The sequence below is a fragment of the Geotrypetes seraphini genome, chromosome 2 (genome assembly GCF_902459505.1).
Source record: "Geotrypetes seraphini chromosome 2, aGeoSer1.1, whole genome shotgun sequence".
NCBI lineage: Eukaryota > Metazoa > Chordata > Amphibia > Gymnophiona > Dermophiidae > Geotrypetes > Geotrypetes seraphini.
Window position 1 is genome coordinate 380,594,718 of NC_047085.1, and position 27,932 is coordinate 380,622,649.

Genomic DNA, 27,932 nt, shown 5'->3' on the forward strand with positions numbered 1-27,932 from the left:
CGGTACCGCTTTTTTCTTTTTCGGTACCATAGGTGCCGCTCCATGCCCCGGCGATGAGGAGGCCGATGACGAGGCACTCACCGAAATCAGGGCGGAGCGTTTGCGGGGTCGGCGTGATGCCGGGAGGACTGGCGTCGCCGGTGTGACAGGAGGGCGCTCAAGGGAAGTGGAAGGCTTCTTAGCCGGCTTACCTGGTGCCAGCGACCCCGAGGAAGGATCAGGTGGTGTCGAAGTAGTCGGTGCCGACTTTTGCGATGCCGTTGACGGCGCGGCTGATTCCATGGCAGATCCGGTGCCAAAAAGAATATTTTGTTGGATCTGTCTATTTTTTAATGTACGTTTTTTAAGAGTAGCACAGTGGGTGCAGGTGTCAGCCCGATGCTCTGGACCCAGGCACTCTAGGCACCAATCGTGCAGGTCAGTGAGAGATATCGAGCGTGCACACCGCTGGCACTTCTTAAAGCCCGGCTGAGGGGGCATGAAGGGAAACACGGCCTCCGCAAAATCAAAACCGGAGGCCTGTATGGTGATAACAGGCCCCGCCGGGGCCGGTTCGAAAAATAAAGAGAAAACAAAGTTGGTTTTTTTTTGGAATTTAAAACGAAAAAGAAACCCGAAGGTAAAAGAAGAAAAAGGAAGACAAAAACGCGAGCGGGAAGGCAAAATCCGATATTTCAACGGCCGTTGAAAAATACATGCGTCTTCTTCGCTCCGCGGAAACGAAGAAACTGGGGACCACGCTCTCCTCCGTCGAGCGGGAAGGCACCCGCGCATGCGCGGTGCGGCCAACTAGAACTTTCTAGTTAAAAGTGTCCGTACCGGGGCTCCGTCGGTGACGTCACCCATGCGTTAAGAATATGCTGCCTGCTTGTCCTGGGATAAGGTTGATATCAAATCAAGGTTTCAGTAACTAATGTCAATTAATGTGCATCACAAAAGTCTTATTTTGATCCATTGCTTCCACTTTATCATAATTTCTTAAAATTATAAAAAAAGAAAAAGGATCATCTTACTTTGACCTGTTCATTAGATGTCACAGCACAGAAGACAATCTCGGTAAATCCTTGGCTGAGGAACATCCTGAAACAGATGCCACCGATCACTCGACCATCTTTTATTAAAGCCAGAGTCTTGTGTTTCCTGAGAACAGAAAGCTCACTTCAAAATCCAGATTTTATTTAATAATAATAATAATAATAATAACTTTATTTTTGTATACCGCCATACAGAGCTACAGGGAATGTTTACTACGGGTGGTAAACAGTTAGTGCAGGTGTATGCCAACAGTTTCTAAAATGTCAGCATAGTTAAAAACCCCATGCTAATTGTTCAGTGAGTGTTGGGACAGAATGGGGCATGGCCAGCATGTAGTACATTCCACACACTGTCACTGCTGCCCTTAATGCCACCTGGAGAGTTATTTGGTGCCTAAGTTAAGTCCAAAATGCTGTTTAAGAGAGCTTTTAAGACAAATTTCAAGGCGCCTACCAGCACCTAAAAAATGGTGCTGGAATTATGCCTATAGAGACACTTTACAACACCACTGTAGGCATGGCTAATGCTGAAAGTGGCATTAGGCACTTATATAGGTGCAATTCATGTCAAAGGTAGGCATCAGAAATGTAGGCCTTGAAAACCATGGCCTACATTTCCAGTGCCTACCTTTTCTGAAGGCACAATTCTCTAAAATAGCATGAAGTTCTTCTCTGCTACCCCAGATTATGTATGTTAGCTTGTAACCCATTCTGAGCTTTTTGGGAGGACGGGATACAAATCTAAAGAAAGAAAGAGATGGCATTAAGTTTAGCCATGCTACCACCACTGACTGCAATACCTGCCCCCTTCCAGTTAAGCTCCCCCTCCCTCCCACATACAGATCAAGGCTCTCCAAAGTTCCAAGCCTTCCCCCCACCCCCAGGGACTCACTTGGGTGTATACCTGACCATCTAGTGGATATACACAAATGTAATAGGCAAGGTTTATAATATTCTCTTAGGATAGTCAGAAAGTTTTACTTCACACACACACACACATATATATATATACTAGTGTTTAAGCCCCGTTAGATTAACGGGTGCTAGAATATATGTGAAAATTACTGAAAACTTAATGTGAGAGGTTTAATATCCATTGTATGGTTTATTTATTAAAAGTTTTTATATTTTTCCTATTTTTTGCATACTTTGTGCTTAATAAATTGTTTTTTTTGTCCATTTTTTCTGCAGATCTGTATAACTCTGAGTATCTGTGTGTCTCTCTCTCCTTGTCCAGTGTTTCTTGTGTTTTGTTTTTCAATGTCTCTTTAGATCCCTGTCCAGAAATTCTGAGTATCTTTGTCTCTCTCTCTCCTTGTCCATTGTATTTTTTTTTTTTTCAATCTGTCTCTTTAGCCTCCTGTCCTTCTGTGAGTGTCTGTGTGTCTCTCTCTCCTTGTCCAGTGTTCCTTCCTTCTGTGAGTGTCTGAAATTTGTTTTGACAACTGTGGAAGCAAAGAAGAACGTACATACCTCTTTACTTCCATTCAGGTTAGGTTGAGCTGCCACATTTGTTCTGGGAACATCACAAAGCTGTCTGCCTGTATTTCTCCCCAGCCAATTTCCCTCCCTCTCAAGTCCCTGTGCACCACTTGCCAGGGCGCATCCTCCCACGACCCCGGTCTGCATGTTTAGGTGTGCCTGTGAGTTCGGGCTCTTCAAATGAGCTGACAATTAGGTGTGTGTGTGAGTTTGGGCGAGTTCGGGAGGAGCTGGCGCTTAGTTGTGCCTGTGATTTCGGGCAAGGTCGGTGCATAGTCGGCCTGGAGGAGTCGATCGGGCTGGGGCTCCCGTGCGCGATTTCAAGGTGGGCTGCGTGGGAGTTTGGTTTGTGTGAACAGCAGCCGTAGGGCTTCATGTGGGGAAGAGTCCCACCTCCTTTTTCAGTTTTTGTATCGCTGGTACTGTCGGCTTGGGCCACGTGCAGGAAGAGTTAAAAGCAGCGCTGGGGGCTCGGTAGGTGTTGGAAGAAGGCTGTGGAGCCTCTCGATGGATCGCTATAAAAGGAGGTGGGGTGGGCACTGCGAGAATATCTGTCGGGGGACTGTCGCCGCAAGGGAGCCATTTTCAAAGCCGCCGCCACCGCGGCTCCTCTCATGAGCTGCACTTGCGTCGGAAGATGAGAGAGGAGCTGCGGCGGCTTTGGGGGTCCGTGGTCCGAAGCTGTAGAGGGACTGAAGGGGACGGAGAAAAACAAATCGCGGATGCTGGGAAGTAAGGCTGGCGAGTCGCGCATGCGCACTCCTGCGGCCACGGAACTACTGATCATGGAAGCACGCAAATAGGAGTGCGCATGCGCGAGTTAGCCTTTTATTATATAGGATATATCCTAAGGCAGTGGTTCCCAACCTTGTCCTGGAGGACCACCAGGCCAATCGGGTTTTCAGGTTAGCCCTAATGAATATGCATGAGAGATTTGCATATAATGGAAGTGACAGGCATGCAAATCTGCTCCATGAATATTCAGTAGGGCTAGCCTGAAAACCCGATTGGCCTGATGGTCCTCCAGGACAGGGTTGGGAACCACTGTCCTAAGGCATTCCACTAATAGACCCCGGCGGTGCTACTGTGTGAACAAGGTTTAAACACACCAATTGTTAGCACCAAAATCGTCATTGGTCTGAAGATTTTATATATACTGGTATATATTTTTAAATTTTTCACAAAATGTTTATTTCTATGAATATACTCAAAGTTTCTTCAGTATTTAAATTTTTTTTATTTTATTTAGAAGTTGTTTAACACAAAAAACCCAACATTCAGAAACATAGCCCAAATAGAAAAACAAGTAATAAGAAAGTCTATCGCGTAGACCATAAAGACTCAAAGACGGACCGCAACTGCCCCCCGCCCTCCCTCAACCCACCCCCAGCACTCCAGTGTCAAAAGTTCAGGAGAGCACTTCGGGCTCTATGGGATAAGTTCTCCCAAACAGGTGCTCAAATGGCTCACATCCAAATATTCATATTTTAACAAAAGAAACATCTCATTTCTCCATATGGTAATAGTAGGAACTTCAGCCTGTCTCCACAATAAAAAAAACATTTCCTAGACCAGGGAAGCTTTTTGTAATAATTGAGAATGATCCCTTGACAATCCCAAAGAAGAAAATGTGAAAAAAGCATAACATCCGCCTGAGAAGAATTCTACACCGTAATATCATTTGCAGATAGAGACAAAGGACCAAAAGGTTTGCAGTCGATCGCAGGACCAGAACATATGGAACAAACTAGCTGATGTAGACTGGCACTTTGCACAACAGGCATGAGAAGCAAATCCGGCCATGTATGCCTTATAAGGGGAAATGTAGAGCTGTAATAAAAACTTGTAATGTTGTTCTTGCAAAACAATTGAACGAGACAATCGCAGGAGACGTTTCATTAGAAAATACTTATCTTTTTTAGTAGTGTAGCTTAGGGGATCTTGGCTGACATAGACCTATGTTTCACCTCATATAGGCTGTCTGAAGGCATTTCCCCCTTAGTAATATCGGTTCCGTGTCTCCCGCTTGCAATTACTTATCTAGTGGATGGGCAGGAGCGATCCTCCTCTGCACCCGCACCATTGCCACCAAAGTTCAAAATGGCAGTAAACTTGCTTACTATGATGGGATCAATCTGCTCTGTGCAGTAAATTTTTGGCAAGTTCTGTCCACACCCCCATCATTTACCATACATGCTTTACACTTATAGTACCTCCCTACTACAATGCTGTAAGGGCAAAAATCTGTGCCCTTTAGTAATCAGGTGCAAAAATTTCTGTACTGAGAACGTCACATCATTTTCATATCATTGGGGAGGGACCAGCACAGGAATATGGAGGTTACAGCCAACTTGGATCCAGCCCTAATGCTAATGACCAGAAGTATGACAAGAACAGCTGTTCTCTTGCCTGTGTTAAATGAGTTTATGGATGCAGTTTAGTTTCCAGTGGACAGCTGTTCAAATCATTGAAACTGGCATCCTTGCTAAAACCAACAGGGAAAGGGGCCTATGTGCTACTATGCCCAGCCAGTTAAATTTGATGGGGATGAAATTCAGAAAGTGGGAAGCAGCCCAGCTAACTCCCATGGATGGTATTGACTGTGAATATGCAAGGCCGGGCTGTTTCCAGTGACCTGAACTAATGGCCTCTTCTATCAAACTGTGCTAGCAGTTTTTAGCGCAGAGAGCCATGATGCTCCCAACGCTCATAGGAACTCTATGAGCATCGGGAGCAGCGCGTCTCACTGCGCTAGAAACTGCTAGCACAGTTTGATAGAAGAGGCCCCAAATATCTGGATTTTCAGGGCTGCTAAAAAGTTAATCAGCTAAGTCAATATTCAGTGCTGGCCAAAGACAGACCTGCTATTTCCATTGCCCGATTTGTCTGCTAAACTTAGCCAGTCAATTCTGAAAATTGAGAGTTATCGCACAATATAGTCAGGTAACTTTTAACTGCTAACCGGGAATATTCAGAAGAGATAACTAGCCATTTCATGCTGAATATTCAGAGTTAGCCAGTTAAGTGTTATTTAACCTGTCAGCACTGAATATCAGCTGGCATGTGTTTAATGCAAGGCTGGAAGTAGGGGTGTATATTTTTGTGTCATTTTATTTTAGAACAAGCTACAAATTTTAGTCCACATTAATGCATACTAATACATTTCAGAGTATGTTATTTTGTTTAGTGTGCACTCATTTTGCTAAATGATAAAATGAAATAATGTATACTAAAACAAAATGAACTAAAATGAAAAATAAATACAATGAAAAAAAAATACAAAACAGAAAATAATGAAAAAAAAAAAAGGAACAGCTTTTGTCTGCACATATCCAGCTAAGAAACTTGCAGCAAGAAAATTGCACACAGGGAAAAATAATGGGATTAATATAGAAAGTCTCAACTGGACATCTACATAAGCACAAAATACAGTGTAATATTTTTATCTGAAAAAAATAAAGACAAGACGCTAATAAAATGGATTGATGGTTTAGCAAGGAAGAAGAGCTCAAAGCTCATAGCTAAGCTGTTTAAGAAAAAAAAACAAACCTGTAAAAAAGAGACATATTCCCAAAGAAGGATCTCCTAAGGCTTTATCACAAAACTGATGAACACCATCATAAATCATTTTCAACAATAGATTATGTATTTGTATCAGATCAGTTAGTTCAACAGATAACCAAAGCTGGCTTAGACCCAATTGTTTTATCAGATCATGCTGGAGTTTGGATTGAATTAAAATTTGAGGAACAAGATAGTAACAGACCTGTTTGGAGATTCAATAATGCATTACTTGCAGATTCAAAGTTTATTGAGGAATCCCAATTAAAAATGAATGAATATTTTCAAATCAATGCCTCAGAGGAAATCTCTTTAGAAACGTTGTGGGATGCTTTCAAAGCTACCATGAGAGGGCAAATAATCTCATATTCAGCGTATGTTAGGAAACAACTTAAAATAGAATATTCTAATTTGGAACAAAATATTAAGGTTTTGGAGTCCCAATTGGCCTTGAAATGGGAACAAACTACTTTATAGACCCTCTTAAAAACGAAATATAAATATAATGAGATTTCTTCTCAAATGGCTAGGAAAGAGCTGTTCTCTCAGCAGGCTCTGTATCATGTAAACTCGAATAAAGCGGGAAGAGTATTAGCTAATTATCTTAAAGCTAAAAAAAGGAAAGTAAAAATTGTGGCTATCACAGATGAGAATGGGGAAAATCATTCTCAAATTGGTAATATCTTAAAACAATTTTTGAAATATTATAAAGCTTTATATTCTTCTGAACTTTATTCAAATAAAGAACTTGAGGGTTTAGAGTTCTTGAAGTTAATTAAGGGGCCTAAAATTCCTGAGCATATAAAAGGAATTCTTGAGGCCCTTATATCAATGAAAGAACTACAAGCAGCGTTGAAGTCCCTTAGAGTTGGATACGCTCCAGGTGGGGATGGTTTCACTGTAGTTTTATAAGTCATTCCAAATTACCCTTTTACCTCATCTTTTAAATTTATATCAGGCTCAACTAACTAAAGGTTGTATATCAGGTACTATGGCAGAATCTTTAACTATAGTTTTGCTGAAGCCAAATAAAGATCCTACATTGGTTTCAAATTACAGGCCTATTTCTTTGATTAATGTAGATGGAAAACTTCTGGCTAAGTTATTGGCTTTACACTTGGCCAAGGCTCTCCCTTATATTATTGGTATGCACCAAACAGGGTTCGTTGCTCAAAGACATTCTTCAAACAACACCAGACTGGCTTTCCACCTGTTAAATTTAACAAAAGCCATGGAAGATCCGGCCTTCTCTGTATCCTTGGATGCAGAGAAGGCCTTTGATCGTGTGGAGTGGACCCTCAGGTATCAAGCAATGGATTAGTTTGGTTTAGTTTGGATTTAAACACATGATTCAAACCTTGTATAGTTCCCCTTCTGCCAGATTATATATTAATAATATTTTTTCGGAATGTTTTCGTCTGGAGAGGGGAATTAGACAAGGGTGTTCATTATCTCCTTTGCTTTTTGACATTGTACTGGAACCCTTGCTATTAGCTATTCAACAGGCAAAAGAGATACAGGGTATTTCTTATGCAGGTCGGGAATATAAAGTCTCTATGTATGCAGATGATATTTTGCTTAATTTGAGGAATCCTGAAACTTTCATCTCGCATTTACTGGATTTGATTGACCGATTTGGGAAAGGTTTTTTTTTTTCTTCATACAATCAATCAGAGCCAGAAGGGTTCCTCCCATTCAGGATAGCTGCAGAGAGAACATGGTGCCAGTGGGATCAGCCCTGACCACATCAGTAAACATTTAGCAAATATTAAACTTCTAGTGATTAATGGAATTAGTGGTGTTTTCAAAAGATAATAAATTCTCAGCTTTATTTTGACTTTGAAGGGTCCTCACGCCAGTGACCTCCTTACCTGTCAGGATGGAATTTATGACTGTAGCAGGATTTGCCTCAAGTTCAGCAAGATTTTTTTGCCTTATTAATTAACCAATTCCTTACCTTCTGTTGTGTCTAGCAATCACTTGTGTTCATGCTTTTAATCCCTAGAACCCTAGCCTGTTTTGCCCTCTCCTTGCCATACATCTTCATCCAGTCCCCCCTGACTGTACTCACGGATCAAAGACAAGCCTCGTGATATATTCTTTGGGCATCCTGGGCAGCTGATGGGAGAATACATTCTGCAAGCCAACCAGCCACATCATAATCTTTTTGTTCGGCTTCTGGTTCAGGGAATTTCCGACCACGTGAAATTCAATGACCCCTCTGCGTTCCTCCAGTCTGGCTGCTTCATCTCTGGCGGAGTGTGCTGAGAGAAAGCTTGTCTGCAGGAGAAAGAGAACCCCCACGGCAGTTTTAAACACTACTTAAATAAAACAGATGTCATTTTGTTGTTCAATCTGAGAACCGATTTCAAGGCTAGAAAATATTCAGATGCTGAGCCAATCTATTACGGGCACTGGTTTCAAAATAAAACGATCGTATTTGAAGTCTTTTGAAGTTTGGTCACTGCGTGCTGAGTTTCAATTTTCCTTACATACGAAGGGAAAGGATTACTGCTACACACAACCCTTATATATTAGTTTAGATTGGTGTCAGTCTGGCTAGTTTTATTTTATACACAATGGCTGCAGGAATACGACCAAAAGTCTAAAGGGTCGATATTCAATGGGAATTAAGCAAGTAGGAGCAGCTCTTATCTGTTTAACTCTAAGGCACTGCTTAAAGAATCAGGATTTCTGAAAGAAGTCTATAGAAAACTTACATATTAATTGCCTTTCATTTTACCACTTTTAAAAGAAGCAATTTCTGAACATGAACCTCTGTTTAATGCTTGCTAATGGTTTTTGAAAGAACCCCCTTCATGACCAAGCATTAAAGATATCACCCTTCAAACACATTGATTCTCCCACCCTACCACAGTTTGCTTTAGGAATTATCTCAATGGAAACCAAATGCAGCCGGTCTCAGGCTTGCTCACAGTATACATCATGCTCACCTCAGGGCCCAGCATGGCGGCAGGGTCTGTGATCGTTGACATCACCTCATTGATTAACTCAATGGGAATATCGCCCACCACTTTCAGCTTCTTGGATTCCTCCCCAGAGAATGGCTCGCTCGTTTTTCTCTTTTCTCCTACTGGTCACGTCATAGGAAAAAAATGGAAAAGAAGTGTAAATAAACAGATATCTTCTATTTTGGCGATACCATTTTATCTGTTCTAATCGTTTCTAAAAGATCTTAAAAAAAAAAAAAAAAAAGCAAACATATATTTATTACCATTACCTGAATGGACAGTGTCCACCCCTGGAGTTAGAAACAGAATAAATTAGTTAACTCTTGATCCTCTTCCCCTGAACATCCCCCTCTACCTTTTGTACCCTTCCCCAGACCAACCTAGCAAATCCCTGGGGGCGGAGAGAAGAGTGTATACTGGGGTCAGAGCAGGAGTGATTGCTAGTCACTTGTGCCTCTAATGGCACCAGGTACAAAATGGTACCAGCAACCCCTAGCAGAAGTAGCATTCATCTTGCACTGAAGTGGCTAATTTGCAGTGCTGAGATTTTAATATGTCAGATGTTGATGGAGGCATCCCTATTGCAGGATCAGATGATACAAGATAGTCTGGATTTTCTACAGCAGTGTGTCACAAACTTTTTAAGATGCTGGTACTGTAATCTCGAAGCTTCGGCTGGAGGGCACCTGGAAATGCACGGACGTCATCACGTTGATGTCCGTGCATGCATGGATGTCCTCCAGCTACGGTCCTGAGCCTCCTATTACCACCGATGGGAGGGTGCTGCAGAAGGAGAAGTGAGGAGAAGGAGCAGAGGTGCTGGTGAGGAGGAGAGGCGCAGGTGCCAGCTGACTGACTACAGGACGTGCCTCTCGTGTCCTGTAAGCAGTCAGCCAGCGCAGGTGCCTCTCTTCAGTGGCATCAAGGGGCACAGCTGGAATCCTCCAGGGCGCAGAGTTTGTGATACACTGCTCTACAGGAAGAGCTGTTCCTGCAGTATGACACCCTCCCCCTGCAAGATGGGGTAGTACTGGACTTAGGCCCTTCTGCTCTAATCTCACCATGCCTGTAACGATTGATGCTAAACTGGGTTGAAATAGTTTAGTGGCAAAGTAATTACTGACTGATAGCTTATAATAGATCACCGTGGGCTCTTCCGTGGGTTTCTTGCAGCCTCCAACTCTGCTATGCAGATGTAGTATAACAAGGTCATTAATATTATGTTTAAATGTGTTTATTCAATTTCAAGAATAACCAGATTGTCAACAAAAATGCAAACTTAACCAATACACAGTGCTATAATTTCCCCCCACCCACACCAACTCAGAAGAGAAAGATGTCTCTCATGCTACAATCCAAAAACAAAACAGTTCTGCAGTTAACCATTCAACAGTCTGCTGCGAGCATGATGGCCACTAATAGTAAAATGAGCAATCTGACTGATGCCCTAACATCGCTTTGTGATTCACCCTAACGACCCAAAATTACCAACAGGTCTGGAGGAGCCTGTAAGCATGTTACCGATAGGGAGGAGGACCATAAAGACATGTTTTATGTGCTACCCTCTTGCCTCAGCCACCCGCCGGACCCTGTGATCACCCACTCCATGAAGATCGGTAGGAGGGATGCTCACTCTCTCCTGCCTTGGTCACCCACCTATACCTTATTTAGAAGACAGGAGGGTTGCCCACTCTCTCCTGCCAGCAAGCCTGCCTCTTCAAAATGGCAGGTCTTCCCCTTCCTAGTGCATCCTGGGATTCATTGGAAGAGTCCTGACTGATTGGTTCAGGCACCTAAGGGGGGGTCATGGGGGGGCATCATCAGGAAGGGGGAGAACCACCTAAGGGGGGGGCATCAGGAGGGGGAAACCATGGCAGAAGGGGGCTGTCATCAGTGGAGTCTGATGCAGGAAGGAGTGGACATCCCACCTGCTGATCTTCACAGGAGGGTGGGTTGGGTGGCGTGTGGGAGGCCGATGAATCAGGAGGGCATGGGCATTCCTCCTTCCGATCTTCACAGAGGGCCATCGTTGAGAGGGGGTTATTGTTGGGGGGACTGGGAGGGTGCATTAAGACTTTTTAAAAATTGGAACAGATATTGTGTAACACACACATACATCTGTGCTCATTTAAAAAAGAAAAAAGCACAGTCTTCCTAACCCGAACAGCTGAGTGGCAGGAGGCTGCTTTGGGGCTTCCCCTGCCGCTCAGCTTTTTGGGCTTCCCTTTCCAGCTCTGCGCACATGTCAGTCACTTTTCCAATGACTGATCAGATGGGATTATGGTGGATCTCCGTGAAACTCATATGCATGTAAAATTATTTCAACATCAATTGCCATTTTGAAATCAGACAATATGCCAGCACTACAGTGACCCAACAGGTTTTACCGGCAATATTAAAGAATTTGGGCCTTAATGCTTACAAATGGAGAGAGTGTTTCTGATGTCATAATGAGTGATCATCTGACATCCAGTGATCACCGGAGAGTGTGGTTCAAAATTAAGACAGGTGTGGAGAAGGTTCAACCAAAATTGAAAGTTCTAGACTTCAATAAACTAACTTTGTTAAGATAGGGAGAAAGTCGGATGGGAACATCTGGGAGAAGTAGAACAACAGTGACAAATTACCACAGATTAACCACTTCTTCAGTACAAGAATACTGGTTTGTCCCACGACTGGGTATTAAACATTACAAATTAATACTAAAATTGATTCTACAACACTTTCTTTAAGGATATATTTTAAAAACTGACTTTATTTCGGATTGCCAACAGTAACAAATTCCATAAATGATACACCTGAATAACACACTTAAGAGATTGTTTGCAGTTACTATATTAAGTGGACAAGATTGAAATTAACGCATTTATGGGATTTGAAGAGAATTTCAGCCAACTGTTTGAGGGCCACAATGGAGGACTATGGGAGATGTGTTGGAGACCAAAGGCTTTGATCCTTCTTCCTTACATGCTAGCCATGAGGAATAACAGAAATTAATCCAGACAAAGACCAACAAGTTCATGCGTCAGAATTACTGTACCAAGGTTCGTCTCCAATCCTGATGACACTTTACAAGTTGGGCTTATTCGTCCAGTGTTGGGCAGCTCCAGGGATGAGGGGTTTGTGTTGTATGTAACAGACCTTACCACAGGCGGAGGGCTGATGACTGCAATCACATACAGAAAAGAATGAAAAAAATAAACTGATAAATGATTGACCTGATTTACAAGTTATGTGTTCAATAAGTATAGTCCTAAATCTGCTGATGGACATGTATGTGTGTGTGTGTGTGTGTGTGGGGGGGAGAATTAAAACAAACTATGGGAATAGCAAAATGCTAAAACATCTAGTGTAAGGATCTCAAAGTCCCTCCTTGAGGGCCGCAATCCAGTCGAGTTTCAGGATTTCCCCAATGAATATGCATTGAAAGCAGTGCATGCACATAGATCTCATGCATATTCATTGCGGAAATCCTGAAAACCTGACTGGATTGTGGCCCTCAAGGAGGGACTTTGAGACCTCTGATTTAGTGACAGCAAATCCTTGACTGTAGTTGTCTATCTATATCTAGTGAGAAAACCAGACAGTGGCTAGTATAAAGGTTTCATCAACCAGTAACTGTTCAGTTCAAAGGCTCATGCACACAAAAGGATAAATTCTACATATATCGCTTTAAAAAAATCAGCAGCATAAAGGTTGGCACTTTGTGCGATTCTGTAAACCGATGCCGGAGTTAGGCAGTTTATAGAATCACGCGTAGCATCAGTCCATGCAATTAACATTTAGGTGCAGGGATTTATACCAATGAAACCCCAGCCTAAATGCCGGATCGGGCATATTCTATAAGAGTGTGCCTAATTTTTAGGAATGTCCATGACCCATTCATGCCCCTCCCCTGGCCACACCTCGTTTTGAGAGCCACATACTAGAATTTACTAGCGCTGCTTTATTTAATACACTTAGAAAGCTGTGTAGATAAATTCTAATTAGTGCCAATAACTGAGTTTTAATTAGCAATTAGCGCAGATTGTCTTGTTAAACAATTAAGTTGTGCACACAAATTGGCAATGCACACAGGTTTACGCGTGACCATAGTATACAGAATTTAGTCCAAAGGGTGTAATTCTATGAAGAGGGTAAATGGTGGTATTCTATTCATTTACATATAGAAGTGGCTACTTATGTTCCATCAAATCATTCTAGTTCATATTTTGCCAAGTGGGTGAGCTCTTGGATGTAATTTGGGCAGAGTATGAGTGGGGAGCACAAGCACGCATGTAGATTAAAGAGTATGCTAGCTCACAACTAGGGGCTCCTTTTATCAAGATGCGGTAGGCGGTTAACGTGCAGAATACCGCGCGTTCAACCACCTGCCGCACTAGTTGCTAACGCCTCCATTGACGAGGCGTTAAGTTTTTTGGCGTGCCGCAGGGGTTAGCGTGTGATGAAATGTCCGATGCGCTAATCCCCATAGCGCACCTTGATAAAAGGAGCCCTAGGTGTCAGCATTTACACCAACTACAGGACTGATAAATGCTCATGCTGCTTGCCATGGATCGGTAGCATAGAATATTGCTACGCCTTGGATTTTGGCCAGGAACTAATGATCTGGATTGGCCACTGTGAGAATGGGCTACTGGGCTTGATGGACTATTGGTCTGACCCAGTAAGACTATTCTTATGTTCTTTAGATGTAAGCACAATTTCCTGCCCCTTCAAATAATATTCTGTAAAAGAAAAAAAGGTGCCTACTTTTCTTTAGACTTGAAACAGGTGCCATAACAGCACCTTAAGTAGGCACCCTTTTACAGAATTACCCTCAAACTGGACAGCTTTCAAAGGAATTTGCCCAGGTAACTAATCAGTTACCTGGGTAAATAAAAACTGTTGTCCACTAAGCACAAGAAAGTATGTGCACCATTTTACAGTGTATATATTTTACACAAATATACTTGCATCTGCTATAAAGTACCCAACCTCCACCTCACTTCAACAATCCCTCTCCTACCTCCCACCAAGGTTATCTAGTGGCTCTAAACTCATATTCCCCACCTCCATCCCCCACTGCTGTCAACAGCTCTGAAGGGGACACCAAGCACATAACATAGTAAATGACAGCAGATAAAGACTTGAACGGTCCATCCAGTCTGCCCTATAATTATGACTTGATATACCGCTTTTCATTTCCAAAGCGGTTTATATCATTACAATTTTAAAAATTAAAAACAGTAAAATTGTATGCTTTACAGTTTCATGGTTAAATTAAAAATGTCTTTTTTTCTTTGTTATTTCTGGGCCATAGACCTTAGAAGTCCACCTGGCACCGTCTTTAGGTTCCAACTACTGGAGTTGTCGTCGAAGCTCACTCCAGCCTGTCCAAACCATCTTATTTGTGGGATTCAGACTGTTAAAGTCTACCCATTCTAATTAGAGATCCTCTGTGTTCATCCCATACTTCTTAAAATTCCATCACCATTTTCTCGTCACCAGGCATTCCAGGAATCTACCTCCTTCTCTGTGAAAAAGAATTTACTAACCTTATTCTTAAGTCTACCACCCCTCAACCTCAACTTATGTCATTGTAATCTCGACTGGTCTGCCTGGTCACTCCAGTCTCTCTGCGCCAGTTGCTGTAGACTCAGGTTCTCTCCAGTCTCTGCAGCCACCACTAGCTTACGCCAGTCTTCTGCAAATACCTCCCGTACACTCTGGTTGCTATTTCAGGCTTACTGAGGGTTAGGCCAGAGACCAGCATTCCTCCCCTCAAGGGTTGCCTGCAGGAGCCATACTCAATCTCAAAATAAAAGGGCCAAATCAGTCAAAGGTCCTTCCTCAGGAGCCCTTTTTCCCCTCAGGGTGAGGGAATGTCCAAAACTCAAAAATGGAGTCTCTTGGTTCTCCTTATTAAGTCCCCAAATTTACTCTAATATTCACCAACGTCCCAAGTCCCCAAAACACCCCCAAGACCTTTCCAACAGCAGTTCTCTTTCTCCAGAGAATATATGCAAATCAATAAGCAAAATAGCTCCTCCTCCTTCAAAAATATAAATCACTCCAGCAAGTCTAGGACTCAGGGCAATTCTATAACAGTGTGCCTATATTGAAGCACTTAAAGGGTGCTTACTTCACCAAAATACGAGGGTAACAAGTAAATATGTGCCTATTTATTTACAAAATTTATATTCTGCAGTATCTTTTCCATTCTAGGTAAATCACACTTGAACATACACAATCTAATTCACATCAAATACACATTACAAAGTTTTCAACCAAACAACAACAAAAATGCTTGCATTAATAATAAATTAGTGCAAACTATATAGTTGAAAAAGTCTATGAAGATGGGAAAGTAGAAATCAACACATAATATAAGGGCTGGTCACTGCTAAGACCCCCTGGTAATTTTCCCAGCGTAGTATTGAATGCAATTGACCCTCAGAAATGCCACCAGCCACTCAAATATGTTTCATAGTGGTTGGATTTATACATTATATCCTCACCGAGCCATTTTTGTTTTGTTTTGTTTTTAAATTTGTGAATATCTTAGTTTTTCATAAAGTGCAACAGTGCCAAAGTAAAACTTATTGTAGATAAGAGCTAATACTTAGCTTAGCTATACTGGTCCATTCTAAGGGATACTATCACCAACATGTTTCACCCAACACGGGTTTCATCAGGGCTGTGATCCCTCGATTAGAATGTGTTTCCCACAACGTGACGCGACCACTCTATAGATCGCGTCACGTTGGCAGGTTAGTGAATTCTGGCCTTAAACCTATACATTATGGGGCAGATTCTATAAATAGCGTCCTGATTTTAGGCAACAGTAGGCATCTTACCAGTCTAACCAGCTAATCAGGATGTACGTTTTTAGAAAAACCTACTGGAGGCAGGCGGCCTATACTGTAGGCTGGGTGTGGTTTCGCCTGGTCGAGTTTAAGTGGCCTGAGGCGTCTCCCTAGAGCTGTGATAGATGTCTGAAATGTAGGCTAGCAAAATGTTGGCCTACATTTCAAATAGACATGGCTGCTGAGCTGCTCGTGGCAAGAAAATCTCCCTGCCATGATCAGCTGATCAGCCACGGCAAGAATACCCCCTAAAGGGATGCCCGTTCCTTCCTGCTTAAACCCACGAACCCCCACATGAACTCAGCCAGCAAGAGGGATGCCTACTCTCTCCCATTGGAATCCCCAACCCCCCCTTGAAGTAATTCAGGCAGGAAGGATGCCCACTCCCTCCTGACCCAGAAGCCCCCCCTCCCTCTGGAAGCAAGCCGAGTCAGTTCTCTGATGGTCTCCTCCTGCAACGTGACAGTAGTCTTGGGAGAGGCGCCAGCTGCCGCCATTTTAGGAGAGAGCGTGGTTTGTCTCAGCTTAGGTGGCTGTAAAGACTTTGAGGGCATGGCCCGAGTCCCGACGACGCCCCGAGAACAGTAAAATACCAGCACCCTGTGCAGCGATCACTAATCTTGCTGTGGAGCCAAGGATCAGAGCCAGAAAAGGGGTAAGCACTGTGGAAATAGCGCGATTAAGCTGGTAGGGGACGGAGTTCAGGCTGGGAGCCGCCGCTCAGCTAGGCTTCATCACATGATCCCCGGCGTTCAATTTTAACTTGTTGTTCGTTGCCCATGTTTGGATTTTATCTATATTGTTTGAGATTTTTTCAGCAATATTAGGATGGTTATTGATTATGGGGATGAGGAGGAGGATGTCATCGGCATAGGATAGTATAGTTTTGTCTTCCAATTTGATGTGACCCAATGAGCTCATGAATAAATTGAATAGGATTGGGGATAATGGGGAGCCTTGTGGGATGCCACAGAATGCCTTCCAAGGGTTGGAGTATACTTCTTGCTTTTTGACCGTATATTCGCGATTTTGTAGGAAGTTGGCGAACCATTTCAGTACAGTCCCTGTTATTCTGATTTCTAAGAGTTTGGCTAGGAGTAGCTGGTGGTCCACTGAGTCGAAGGCTGCAGAGATATCAAACTGGAGCAATATTGCCTGATGACCCGAGCTTAGCAACTGCTTGATTTAGTGATTAGAGTGATGATGAGGAGCTCGGTGTTGTGCTTTTTTTGGAAGCTGAATTGGGATGTGTGAAGGCAGGAGTTTTGCTCTACGTATGAGACAAGCTGCTTATTGACATGGGACTCAAGGATTTTAGTGAGGATCAGAATGCCAGCAATCGGTCTGCAGTTAGATGCTATGGAGAGGTCTGCTTGGCTGTTTTTGGTATAGGGGTTAAGACTATTTTTCCCATTTCTTTGGGTAGGTGCCCTTGGTTCAGGCAACTATTTAGCAGGTTGGTGAGCTAGTTAATGATATGATGCGGAGCTGCTGAAAGAAGGAATGAAGGACAGTTGTCTAGGGGGCTGCTTCGTAAGGCTAGTTTTGATATTAGTTTATTGGTATCAGAGATGGCAAAGTTAGTGAATGAAGTCCAGATTTGGTCTGTTTTTATGGGTTCAGTGTAATCTGTAGAGTTTTGTTGGGAAGTGTTTGTAGTGGCTATCTTTGAAACTTCCGATTGGACCAATCTGACTTTGCTGAGGAATAAATCTGCTAGTTCTTGGGCTGAGATTTTATTAGAGTGGGTTGCAGATTCATGATTTGGGGAGATGTCAGTTGTCGTACCAGGCGAAACAGTTTTGCTCTAAATGATTTTATGTTTATAATGTGATAGGGTTGGGATAACATGCCTCTCTCTGGGTTGCTGCACTATGTCCTGGGCTTTGCTCTCTGTTTTTTTCTGATTCAATACATATGGAGTGACTTTTTGTTTGTTTATGTTCTCTTTTGTTACTCAACAGCTTAGTACTGTGTGAGTTATATTGCCTCTCTTTTTGGTTTTTTGACTGACTCTGTTTCTTCCCGGCTACCCCCATCCAACACATCATCAACCTGCAATTTTCAACAAACCTGCCTGCCCCAGCTGCCAATGGGTGATGCCCCTTCTGCCAATGGGTGATGCCCCTTCTGGGGTAATCAGGATCATCAAGAGGGGGATGAGGAAGACCCCTGTGGGACCCCCACATCATCAGGCCCTGGCATGGGGTCAAAGGACAAGAGAGAAGTAGGCAAAGCACTGAAAATTGATTTTTTGTAGCTCCAACTAAAAAACTTTAACAGACTTTCTCTCATGTACTGTGAAACTTAAAGCTCAGATGCTGTTTCTGCGAATTATGTGGCAATTTCCTACAAGACTGGACTGACCATTGAGATAAGCAGGCACACAAGAAACAGAGCAATCTGCAAATTTGCAGGGAAAGAAAGTTATAATACTATTGCCCCGCAGAAAAGCTGAGATGGACCAGCAGCTATGAGATACAGATGTGGGACCCTAAAGCATCGGACCCTAAACTCCTTGTAAAGAATCAGGCCTGATCAAGCAAGGAAAAGCAGGCCAAGCATAAGGACTATGCACAACATAGACTCTGTGCATCTGCAAACTTCTAGCATTCTTGTCTTACTGACAGTTTCCAAGCCACAGATGGGCCAATTTCAAAATAAGCGCTTGACATCGGTACAGCATCAGAGGGCATCAGATAACACTTGAGACCAGCAGAGAGGCAGAAATAACTGCATTTGGCTTGGCCCCTGGAAACTTGAACACCAGCTGGCCAGCACGTAAGGACAGAAGAATGAGAAACCAAGAGAGGGGGGGGGGGCCACTTGGGAAAGACAGAGGTCAAGCTCAGATGACTTTAGTAAAAAGGCCCCAAAGACAGGGTGTTGGGAACAGATAAGGCAGGTGGTTTTCGACCACCACACCAAGTTTGGAAATGGCTAATAATATACATCATCAGAAACACTTCTGCAAATGATCTTCTCATGGATATTAATTTTGAACTCCTTCTGCAAATGATCATCTCATGCATCACAACGTATAATGTTTAAAGATTGATTTTGGGTCTCCTGAAGCAGACCACGAAACGGGGCCACGTTGAGACCCGAGACCCCTATAACAAGTTTATCTTTATAAAATAAGTGCATCATCAAAAATCCAATGAGATTTATTATATTTTATATCTCAAAAATTTTTTGAACCTGGACTGTGTTTAGAAATTACAAGATTCAAAATTAGCTTTTATTACCTTTACTAGTTCTCAGAGAGTGATTTTTTGAATCAATTATGCAATGACTGGACGGTAAACTCTTACCCCAAGAGAGGGTTGTCACTCTCTCTTCAGAGTTTCACTTTTCTGAGCATATTCTTTATAAATCCTTTTCACTCTCTGTGCACTAGTTTTCAATACAGTCAGTTCTTATTTTGGCTATTATACACACTTTGGCTGACTTTTTGCATAATCTTTCCCTGTGTATACTGTGAACATAAATGAGCTGTAGGACCAGCAAAACTGAAATGCAGTTTCATTAGCAACAAGTTTTGTAAGGCAGTATACTGTATATCTAATATTACCTGTTTGGATTCCTAGCTGACCAGTCTGAGAAGATGTCACCATGAAATCAAGATCCCAGATAGGAGAATTGTGGCTGTACACTTCTTCCTCCAACATGGAGAGAAATCTAGATACAGAAAAGATAAACTCTAGTGACAACACGAACACGCTTCACACATTAAAATCTCTTTGAAGATTCCTTGAGGTTTCTGTTGGACAAAAACTTGGATGAGTGCCTTCCTACTCAAGCTTCTGATTCCATGTAAAAAATCAAAATGCAGACAAACTTTTTCAATTTCCACTCCACCAAATGACTCCTCAGAATCAGAGCTCAAAGTGAAAATACAAGATCCTTTAGCCCATGCAATCAAACATAGGCAAATTACACTTGCTGGACATCTGCCCACTAGCAAAGTGAAAAAGGAGCTGTGTTTATTCACCAATATCTATATGTGCAGTGTTATCAAAAGAAAGAGACAGTTAGAATGGAGGGTTTATGCTGGGAGGTTTTTGAATGTAAAGAACTGTTTGGCTGTGATCAGAAATAAAAATTTAAATGAGAATATTCTGTGCCACATCACTGCACTACACTATATAATGCATGAGCACCAAGATAAGATGAACAGGAATTCAACAGGCAGGAAATAAACAGCAGGCCTAAACCTAAATGGATACGTGCACCGATTATATGTTTATTCCATGGTGCTAGTTAAACAGATATTATAGCTTAAAATGTTATCTCAGGCATCAATGCCAGCAAATAAAATTAAATGCTGACACCCCAGCGTAATGTCCAATTCATTGCGAATATCCTAAAAACTCAACTGGCTGAGGTCCCCCAGGACAGGTTCAGAAAAGTACTGAATTGGGAAATTCAAATGACTTATGGGGAGGAAGAACAGATAAATAATGAAAGGAGGTTTGAGGTGAAATGATGGGAACAGAGCTGAACGTTGGAAGAAGTGAGGAAAACAGAATATTTGAAAGGAGGTTGACATGAGAGAGGGTTAATGTTTGGGAAAATAAGTGAGGGGTGGCTTGAACAGGCCTGAAAGCTGGGTACAGAGATGAATGCTGGCAAGATGATGGGGATAGCTCAAAGAGGGATAAATGCTACAGAGAGCAGGAAAAGGGAATTTGAACTCTGTTTCATCTCCATGAATACAAATAAATTGCAGTATTTTATCATTTACACATCTACATGAATGCGCTGCAAACAGTAAAAATATGCACCATATAAACAAGACATGCACTTTTATGCAGGTCGGTATTCTCTAAAGCAGGGGTGTCCAACCTTTTGACTTCCCTGGGCCGCACTGGCCGAAAAAAATGTTTCTGGGGCCGCGCAAACGCTGCAGCAAGACAGAGGAGGGAGCCAGCAAGATGGTAAACACCCAGGGGCAGGAGAGGAAAACACTGCATTGCCCTCGACTGGGGCCACACAAAATACTTCATGGGGCCGCATGCAGCCCTTGGGCCGCAGGTTAGACACCCCTGCTCTAAAGAGATCATTTATGCACATAAATGACACTTTTACAAATCAGTGATAAAAATACCACTATTTACTTGCGTTATTGCTGCCTAACACTAGGGGCTCCTTTTACGAAGCTGCGTTAGCGGTTTAACGCACGTAATAGCACGCGCTAATTTGCCTGCCGCGCTAGCCGCTACCGCCTCCTCTTGAGCAGGCGGTAGTTTTTCGGCTAGCGCAGGTGTTAGCGCGCACTAAAAAGGTACGTGCGATAAAGCTGCTAACAAGGCTTCGTAAAAGGAGCCCTATGTGGCTCCTTATAAAATTATCCTGTGTTGGGGATAATTGATTGTGACCCTTTTTATTAAATAAATCTAATCTAATCTAAAAGAGTTCAACTCAGTTCACATAAAAATTGATAACTGAAGTGAAAGTAGTTAGATTAGAGAGAAAATAACTTATTAATGAAGACCCTCATTCAACATCCTAGAGAGAAGATAAAGCAATGTTACTTACCGTAACAGTTGTTATCCAGGGACAGCAGGCAGCTATTCTCACTAGTGGGTGATGTCATCCGACAGAGCCCCGATAAGGACGTCTCACAAGCATGTCTTGCTTGAAGAAACTCAGAAGTTTCGAGATGCCCGCACCGCGCATGCGCCAGTGCCTTCCCGCCCGATGGTCCGGGCGTGTCTCCTCAGTTCAGGTAGCTAGCAGAGAAGCCAACCAAGGGGAGGTGGGTGGGACGTGAGAATAGCTGCCTGCTGTCCCTGGATAACAACTGTTACGGTAAGTAACATTGCTTTATCCCAGGACAAGCAGGCAGGTATTCTCACTAGTGGGTGACCTCCAAGCTAACCTCAATGGGATGGTGGGAGAGTTGGCAACTTAGGAGAATAAATTTTGTAACACTGTTTGGCCAAACTGTCCATCCCTTCTGGAGAACGTATCCAGACAATAATGAGAGGTGAATGTATGAACCGAGGACCAAGTGGCAACCTTACAAATCTCCTCAATCGGTGTCGATCTGAGGAAGGCTACAGAGGCTGCCATTGCTCTGACCTTATGGGCTTGTGACCTTACAGGGAAGGGGTAATCCAGCCTGGGCATAGCAGAAAGAGATACAAGCCGCCATCCAGTTGGAGATGGTGTGCTTCGATACAGGTCGTCCCAACTTGTTTGGATCAAAGGAGACGAAAAGTTGGGGAGCAGTTCTGTGTGGTTTAGTGCGATCCAAGTAGAAAGCCAAAGCACGTTTACAGTCCAGAGTGTGTAGAGCTGATTCTCCAGGATGAGAATGAGGCTTTGGAAAAAACACTGGAAGCACAATGTATTGGTTGAGATGAAATTCAGAGACCACCTTAGGTAGGAATTTCGGATGAGTGCGGAGGACCACCTTGTCATGATGGAAAACTGTGAAAGGTGGGTCTGCCACCAAGGCCTGAAGCTCACTGACCCTGCGAGCAGATGTGAGGGCCACCAGAAAAACCACTTTCCAAGTGAGAAACTTTAGTGGAGCCTTGCTCAGAAGCTCAAAAGGAGGTTTCATAAGCTGAGAAAGGACAACATTGAGATCCCAAACCACTGGAGGCGGTTTGAGAGGAGGATTGACATGAAAAAGTCCTTTCATAAATCTGGAAACCACAGGATGAGAGGAGAGAGGTTTCCCTTGTAGAGGCTGATGGAAAGCTGCAATAGCGCTCAGGTGAACTCATATAGAGGTCGACTTGAGACCAGACTGAGACAAGTGTAGAAGATAGTCCAACACAGAGGATAGGGAGGCTCGTTGAGGCTCCTTAGAATTGGAAATACACCATGAAGTAAATCTAGTCCATTTTTGGGAGTAGCATTGACGAGTAGCAGGCTTCCTGGAAGCCTCCAAGACATCCCTCACCGCCTGGGAAAACTGGTGAGGAGTTACGTTGAGAGGAACCAAGCTGTCAGGTGGAGAGACTGCAGGTTGGGATGAAGTAGCAATCCCTGATGCTGAGTAAGCAGTGAAGGAAACACCGGAAGGAGAAACGGCTCCCTGCTGCTGAGTTGAAGTAGAAGGGAGAACCAAGGTTGTCGGAGCCACCGAGGAGCAATCAGAATCATGGTGGCGCGGTCGGGCCTCAGCTTGACCAGAGTCTTTTCTAAGAGAGGAAATGGAGGAAACGCATACAGAAAGCGATTCCCCCAATCCAGCAGAAAAGCATCGGCCTCGAGGCGATGAGGAGTGTAGATCCTGGAGCAAAATTGAGGCAGCTTGAAATTGTGGGGGGCCGCAAAGAGGTCTATCTGAGGCGTCCCCCACTGGGCAAAGACTTGATGAAAGGGTGTGGAATGGAGCGTCCATTCGTGAGGCTGGAGTAGATGAATCAAGTCCGCCAAGACACTGTCCTTCCCCTGAATGTAGACAGCTTTGAGGAAGGCGTTGTGGCGAACCGCCCAATCCCAGACTCTGAGTGCTTCCTGGCAGAGGGAGGCCGAGCCCGTGCCCCCCTGCTTGTTGACATAATACATGGAGACCTGATTGTCTGTGCGAATGAGGACCACTATGTCGTGAAGCAGATGTTGAAACGCCTGAAGAGCATTGAAGATGGCTCTGAGCTCCAGAAGATTGATTTGATGGAGTCGGTCCACACTGGTCCAGAATCCCTGAGTGCGAAGCCCATCCAGATGCGCTCCCCAGGCATAGGTCGAGGAATCGGTTGTGAGGACCTTCTGGTGGGGAGGAGAGTGAAACAGCAAACCTCTGGATAGATTCGAAGAGGTCATCCACCAAAGTAGAGACTGCCGAAGAGCAGGAGTGATGATGATGTGTCGAGTCAACGGATCCGATACCTGAGTCCACTGAGATGCCAGGGTCCACTGAGGAATTCTGAGATGGAGTCTGGCGAATGGCGTCACATGAACTGTAGAGGCCATGTGGCCCAGGAGGACCATCATGTGTCTCGCTGAGATGGACTGGTGAGAAGACACAGACTGGCAGAAATGAAGAAGAGCATCCATGCGCTGAGGAGGAAGGAATGCTCTGAGACGTATGGTATCCAAGACCGCCCCGATGAAGGGGAGCGACTGTGTAGGCTGTAGATGAGATTTGGGAAAGTTGATCTCGAATCCCAAACTCTGCAGGAACAGAATCGTAGACAGGGTCGCCGAGATGACCCCCGATGCCGAGGGAGCCTTGATAAGCCAGTCGTCGAGGTAGGGAAATACCTGAAGACCCTGGTTCCGGAGTGCAGCGGCCACCACTACCAGACACTTCGTGAAGACTCTGGGAGACGAAGACAGGCCGAATGGAAGCACTCGATACTGCAGATGCAGATGTCCCACCCAAAATCTGAGGAATTTGCGTGAGGCCGGATGAATGGGAATGTGAGTGTAGGCCTCCTTGAGATCCAGAGAGCATAACCAGTCGTTCTGCTCGAGGAGAGGGTAGAGAGAAGCGAGGGTCAGCATGCAAAACCTCTCCTTGACTAGGAATTTGTTGAGGACCATGAGGTCCAAAATGGGTCGCAGATCGCCCGTCTTCTTCGGAACAAGGAAGTACCGGGAGTAAAACCCCTGGTTGTGTTGGTCCACAGGGACCGGCTCGACGGCCCGGAGCCGGAGCAAAGCCTGGGCTTCCTGAAGAAGAAGGGCGGTCTGTGTCAAGTTGGAAGGATACTCTCTTGGAGGGTGGTCCGGAGGGACCCGATGGAATTGAAGAGAGTATCCTTCCCTGATGATAATAAGGACCCAGAGGTCGGTGGTTACGGCCTCCCAGCGATGATAAAAATAATGGAGACGCCCTCCGATGGGAAAAACAGGGGAAGGCAGAACGAGGTTGGTTATGCCCTCGACGAGACAGTCAAAAAGGCTGAGGAGCCTTAGGGACAGCAGACAGCTGAGACTTTTGCTGAGCCTTCTGAGGAGACTGCCGCTTCGCAGGTTGCCTCGCAGGAGGGGCTTGCCTCGGCTGATAACGCCGCTGATAGATCAATGGCGGTCGAGAGGGTCGAGACTGCTGAGGCTTAGGCTTCGGCCTAATAATGGACTGGAAGGACTTTTCATGATCAGACAATTTCTTCGTGACCGTCTCGATGGATTCGTCAAAAAGATCCGCCCCAGCACACGGAACGTTTGCCAGGCGGTCCTGAAGATTCGGGTCCATGTCAATGGTCCGCAACCAGGCCAACCGGCGCATCGCCACAGAGCAGGCAGCTGCTCGGGCCGAGAGCTCGAAAGCATCATAGGTAGATTGCATCAACTGAAGACGAAGCTGGGACAGCGAAGCAACCACCTCTTCAAACTCAAACCGAGCCTGGGACTCGATGTAGGGCGTGAATTTTCGAAGCACAGGCAGAAAAAATTCCAAGTAGGTGGCAAAGTGGAAATTATAATTCAGGACTCGAGACGCCATCATAGAATTCTGATAGATGCGTCGTCCAAACTTATCCATGGTCCTGCCCTTGCGGCCTGGAGGCACCGAAGCATACACCTGGCCAGGATGAAACCGCTTGAGCGAGGATTCGACCAGGAGGGACTGATGAGAAAGCTGAGGTCCCTCGAAGCCCTTATGATGCACCGTGCGGTACCGAGCATCTAATTTTCCAGGGACCGCAGGGATAGAGTAAGGAGACTCAAAGCACCTCATGAAGGTCTGGTCGAGGAGCTTGTGTAGAGGTAGGCGTAAGGACTCGGCCGGAGGACAAGGCAAGTGCATAGTATCGAGGTACTCCTTGGAGTATCGAGACCCAGAATTGAGGGTAATGTCCATATCATCCGCCATCTGTCTGAGAAACGAGGAAAAGGACAGTTGGTCTGCCAGCGCCGGTCTTCGAGAAGGACTAGAAGAAGTCGAGGCTTCGGGCTCCACAGAAGCCTGTGAGCAACCGGGCGAGTAAAACACCTTGGGGTCCTCGAACTCCAGGCCCGGAGGAGGAGACCCAGCCGAAGCAGAATATCCCATCCGAGGCAATTTTTTCTGAGGCGACACGGTCGAGTGCCGAGAGGAATGCCTCGAAGAGTGTCTGGATCGATGCCCCTCTCGATGCCTGGAAGGGGATCGAGCCCTTCTGTGAGAATACTGATCCCCAGAAGCCTCCAAGGAGCAGATAGGACTCGAGGCCGTCGATCGGAGAGGCGGAAGAGCCGCCGCCTCCCCAGAAGCCGTCCAAGCTTGATAGGGGGTTCAGAAGAACTCGTCCTGCTTCCTGCTATGCCCAGGACTGGAAGGCCTCGAAGGAGGACGCCACACTGTATCATGGGGCGGGGTAATAGGCTCCAAGGGAGGTAAGTCGCTAAGTGAGGCTTTCCTCGAGGGAATAGGCTCCAAAGGAGGCATATCACTAAGGGAGGCCTTTCTCGAGGGAATCGGTTCCAAGGGAGGCATTGCGCCACCCGAGGGCCGCCTCGAGGAACCGGACACTGCCCGCCGCTCCTCCTCGCCGAGCAATGATGTCGAGCGGCGCGGCGGAGGAGGAGGGGGCGGCCTGCCCCTCGGAGCCGGAACTGGGAGGTCACCCTGGATCGAGGCAATCAGCCGGGGTCCCATGGTGGACATGAGTTCCACAAACTGAGCCTCCAGAAGGGACCGCAACGAAGCCGATATGGAGGGATCCGCACCAAAAAGGGGCCCTTCCGCACGGTCTCCGCGCTCTTTCGGTGCCGCGTGCTTCTGCTTGCAAGCCTTCGGCACTTTAAGCACCACCGGTGGAACTGTAGGGGTCGATACCTGTTCCGAGGAGATGGAGGAAGGCACCGGCACCGAGGTCGAGGCCAAAACCGGTGTGAACGAAGCCGGTTTCAGAAGGCCCGAAGCAGCCGGGGAGGCAGAGGGCTTCGCCGACGGAGTCGAAGCAGCAGTTGATGTCGAAGCTGGAGGATCCAACGAAGCTTCCATCTTGAACATGGACTCCCACAGCAGGCAGCGGCGCTTAAACGCTCGCGCCGTCAGAGTGGAGCAAGGCCGGCACGATTTCGGAAAGTGATCCGGACCCAGACACTGGAGGCAGCGTCGATGTGGGTCCGTGAGCGAAATCGCGCGCTTGCACTTGCTGCACTTTTTAAAACCGGTGATCAGCCGGGACATAGGCCGGAAAAGCTCCGCCGCAAGGTCGAAGGCGCGGGGCCCCAGCCACGCGGCCGACCCGGTGTCGGAAGAAAAAATTAAAAAAAAAAAAAAAAAGAAATCAAAGAAAGAAATAAACGCACGGGAGAGCCAAAAGAACCCAACCCGGCAGCAATAGAGAAGGCAAAAAACAGATTCAATGGGCGCAGAATAGAAGTAAACTTCTCAGCTCCGCGGAAGAAAAAGAACTGAGGAGACACGCCTGGACCATCGGGCGGGAAGGCACTGGCGCATGCGCGGTGCGGGCATCTCGAAACTTCTGAGTTTCTTCAAGCAAGTCATGCTTGTGAGACGTCCGTATCGGGGCTCTGTCGGATGACATCACCCACTAGTGAGAATACCTGCCTGCTTGTCCTGGGATAACTAATTTTCCTAAGAACAATTTTCTAAGAACTGTTGAAATAATAGTGTTTTCATAGATTTATAGAAAATCTGGAAGGAGAGGAGTTTGTGGCAATAGAACTTGACTACAGTAATTGTTTTCACTGTGATTGGACAATGATTATACAATTGTATGGCATAGCTTATGGCGATTGGTTGCTTGATGATTATAGAACATTGTCTTTATTAAACAGCTGAAGAACCTTACAAAATATAGTAAAACCTTGGATTGCAAGTAACTTGGTATGCAAATGTTTTGCAAGACAAGCAAAACATTTTATTAAATTTTAACTTGATAAACAAGCAAGGTCTTGCAATATAAGTACATACAGTATTTTGTATTCAAGTTTTTGGGTTGTGGAATGAATCATCTGAGTTTCCATTATTTCTTATGGAGAAATTTGTTTTGATATATGAGTGTTTTGGATTACAAGCATGGTTTCGGAACAAATTATGTTCAGCTCGCAAACCAAGGTTTTACTGTACTGGAAACTGATAAATTCTGTAACAATACAAGGTACATATTTCAATT

General features: G+C 44.8%; 1 protein-coding gene across 1 annotated transcript in view; it reads right to left on the reverse strand.

Moving 5' to 3' along the window:
* KAT2B (lysine acetyltransferase 2B) overlaps positions 1-27,932 on the reverse strand; it is a 141,733-nt gene that overhangs the window by 45,520 nt on the left and 68,281 nt on the right. Inside the window, exons 9-13 of the mRNA XM_033932862.1 lie at positions 19,472-19,578; positions 12,090-12,215; positions 9,032-9,171; positions 8,149-8,357; positions 1,014-1,140 (exon numbers count right to left, since the gene is read on the reverse strand). Coding sequence (XP_033788753.1) covers positions 1,014-1,140; positions 8,149-8,357; positions 9,032-9,171; positions 12,090-12,215; positions 19,472-19,578 — 709 coding nt within the window. The remainder of the gene's footprint in view (positions 1-1,013; positions 1,141-8,148; positions 8,358-9,031; positions 9,172-12,089; positions 12,216-19,471; positions 19,579-27,932) is intronic.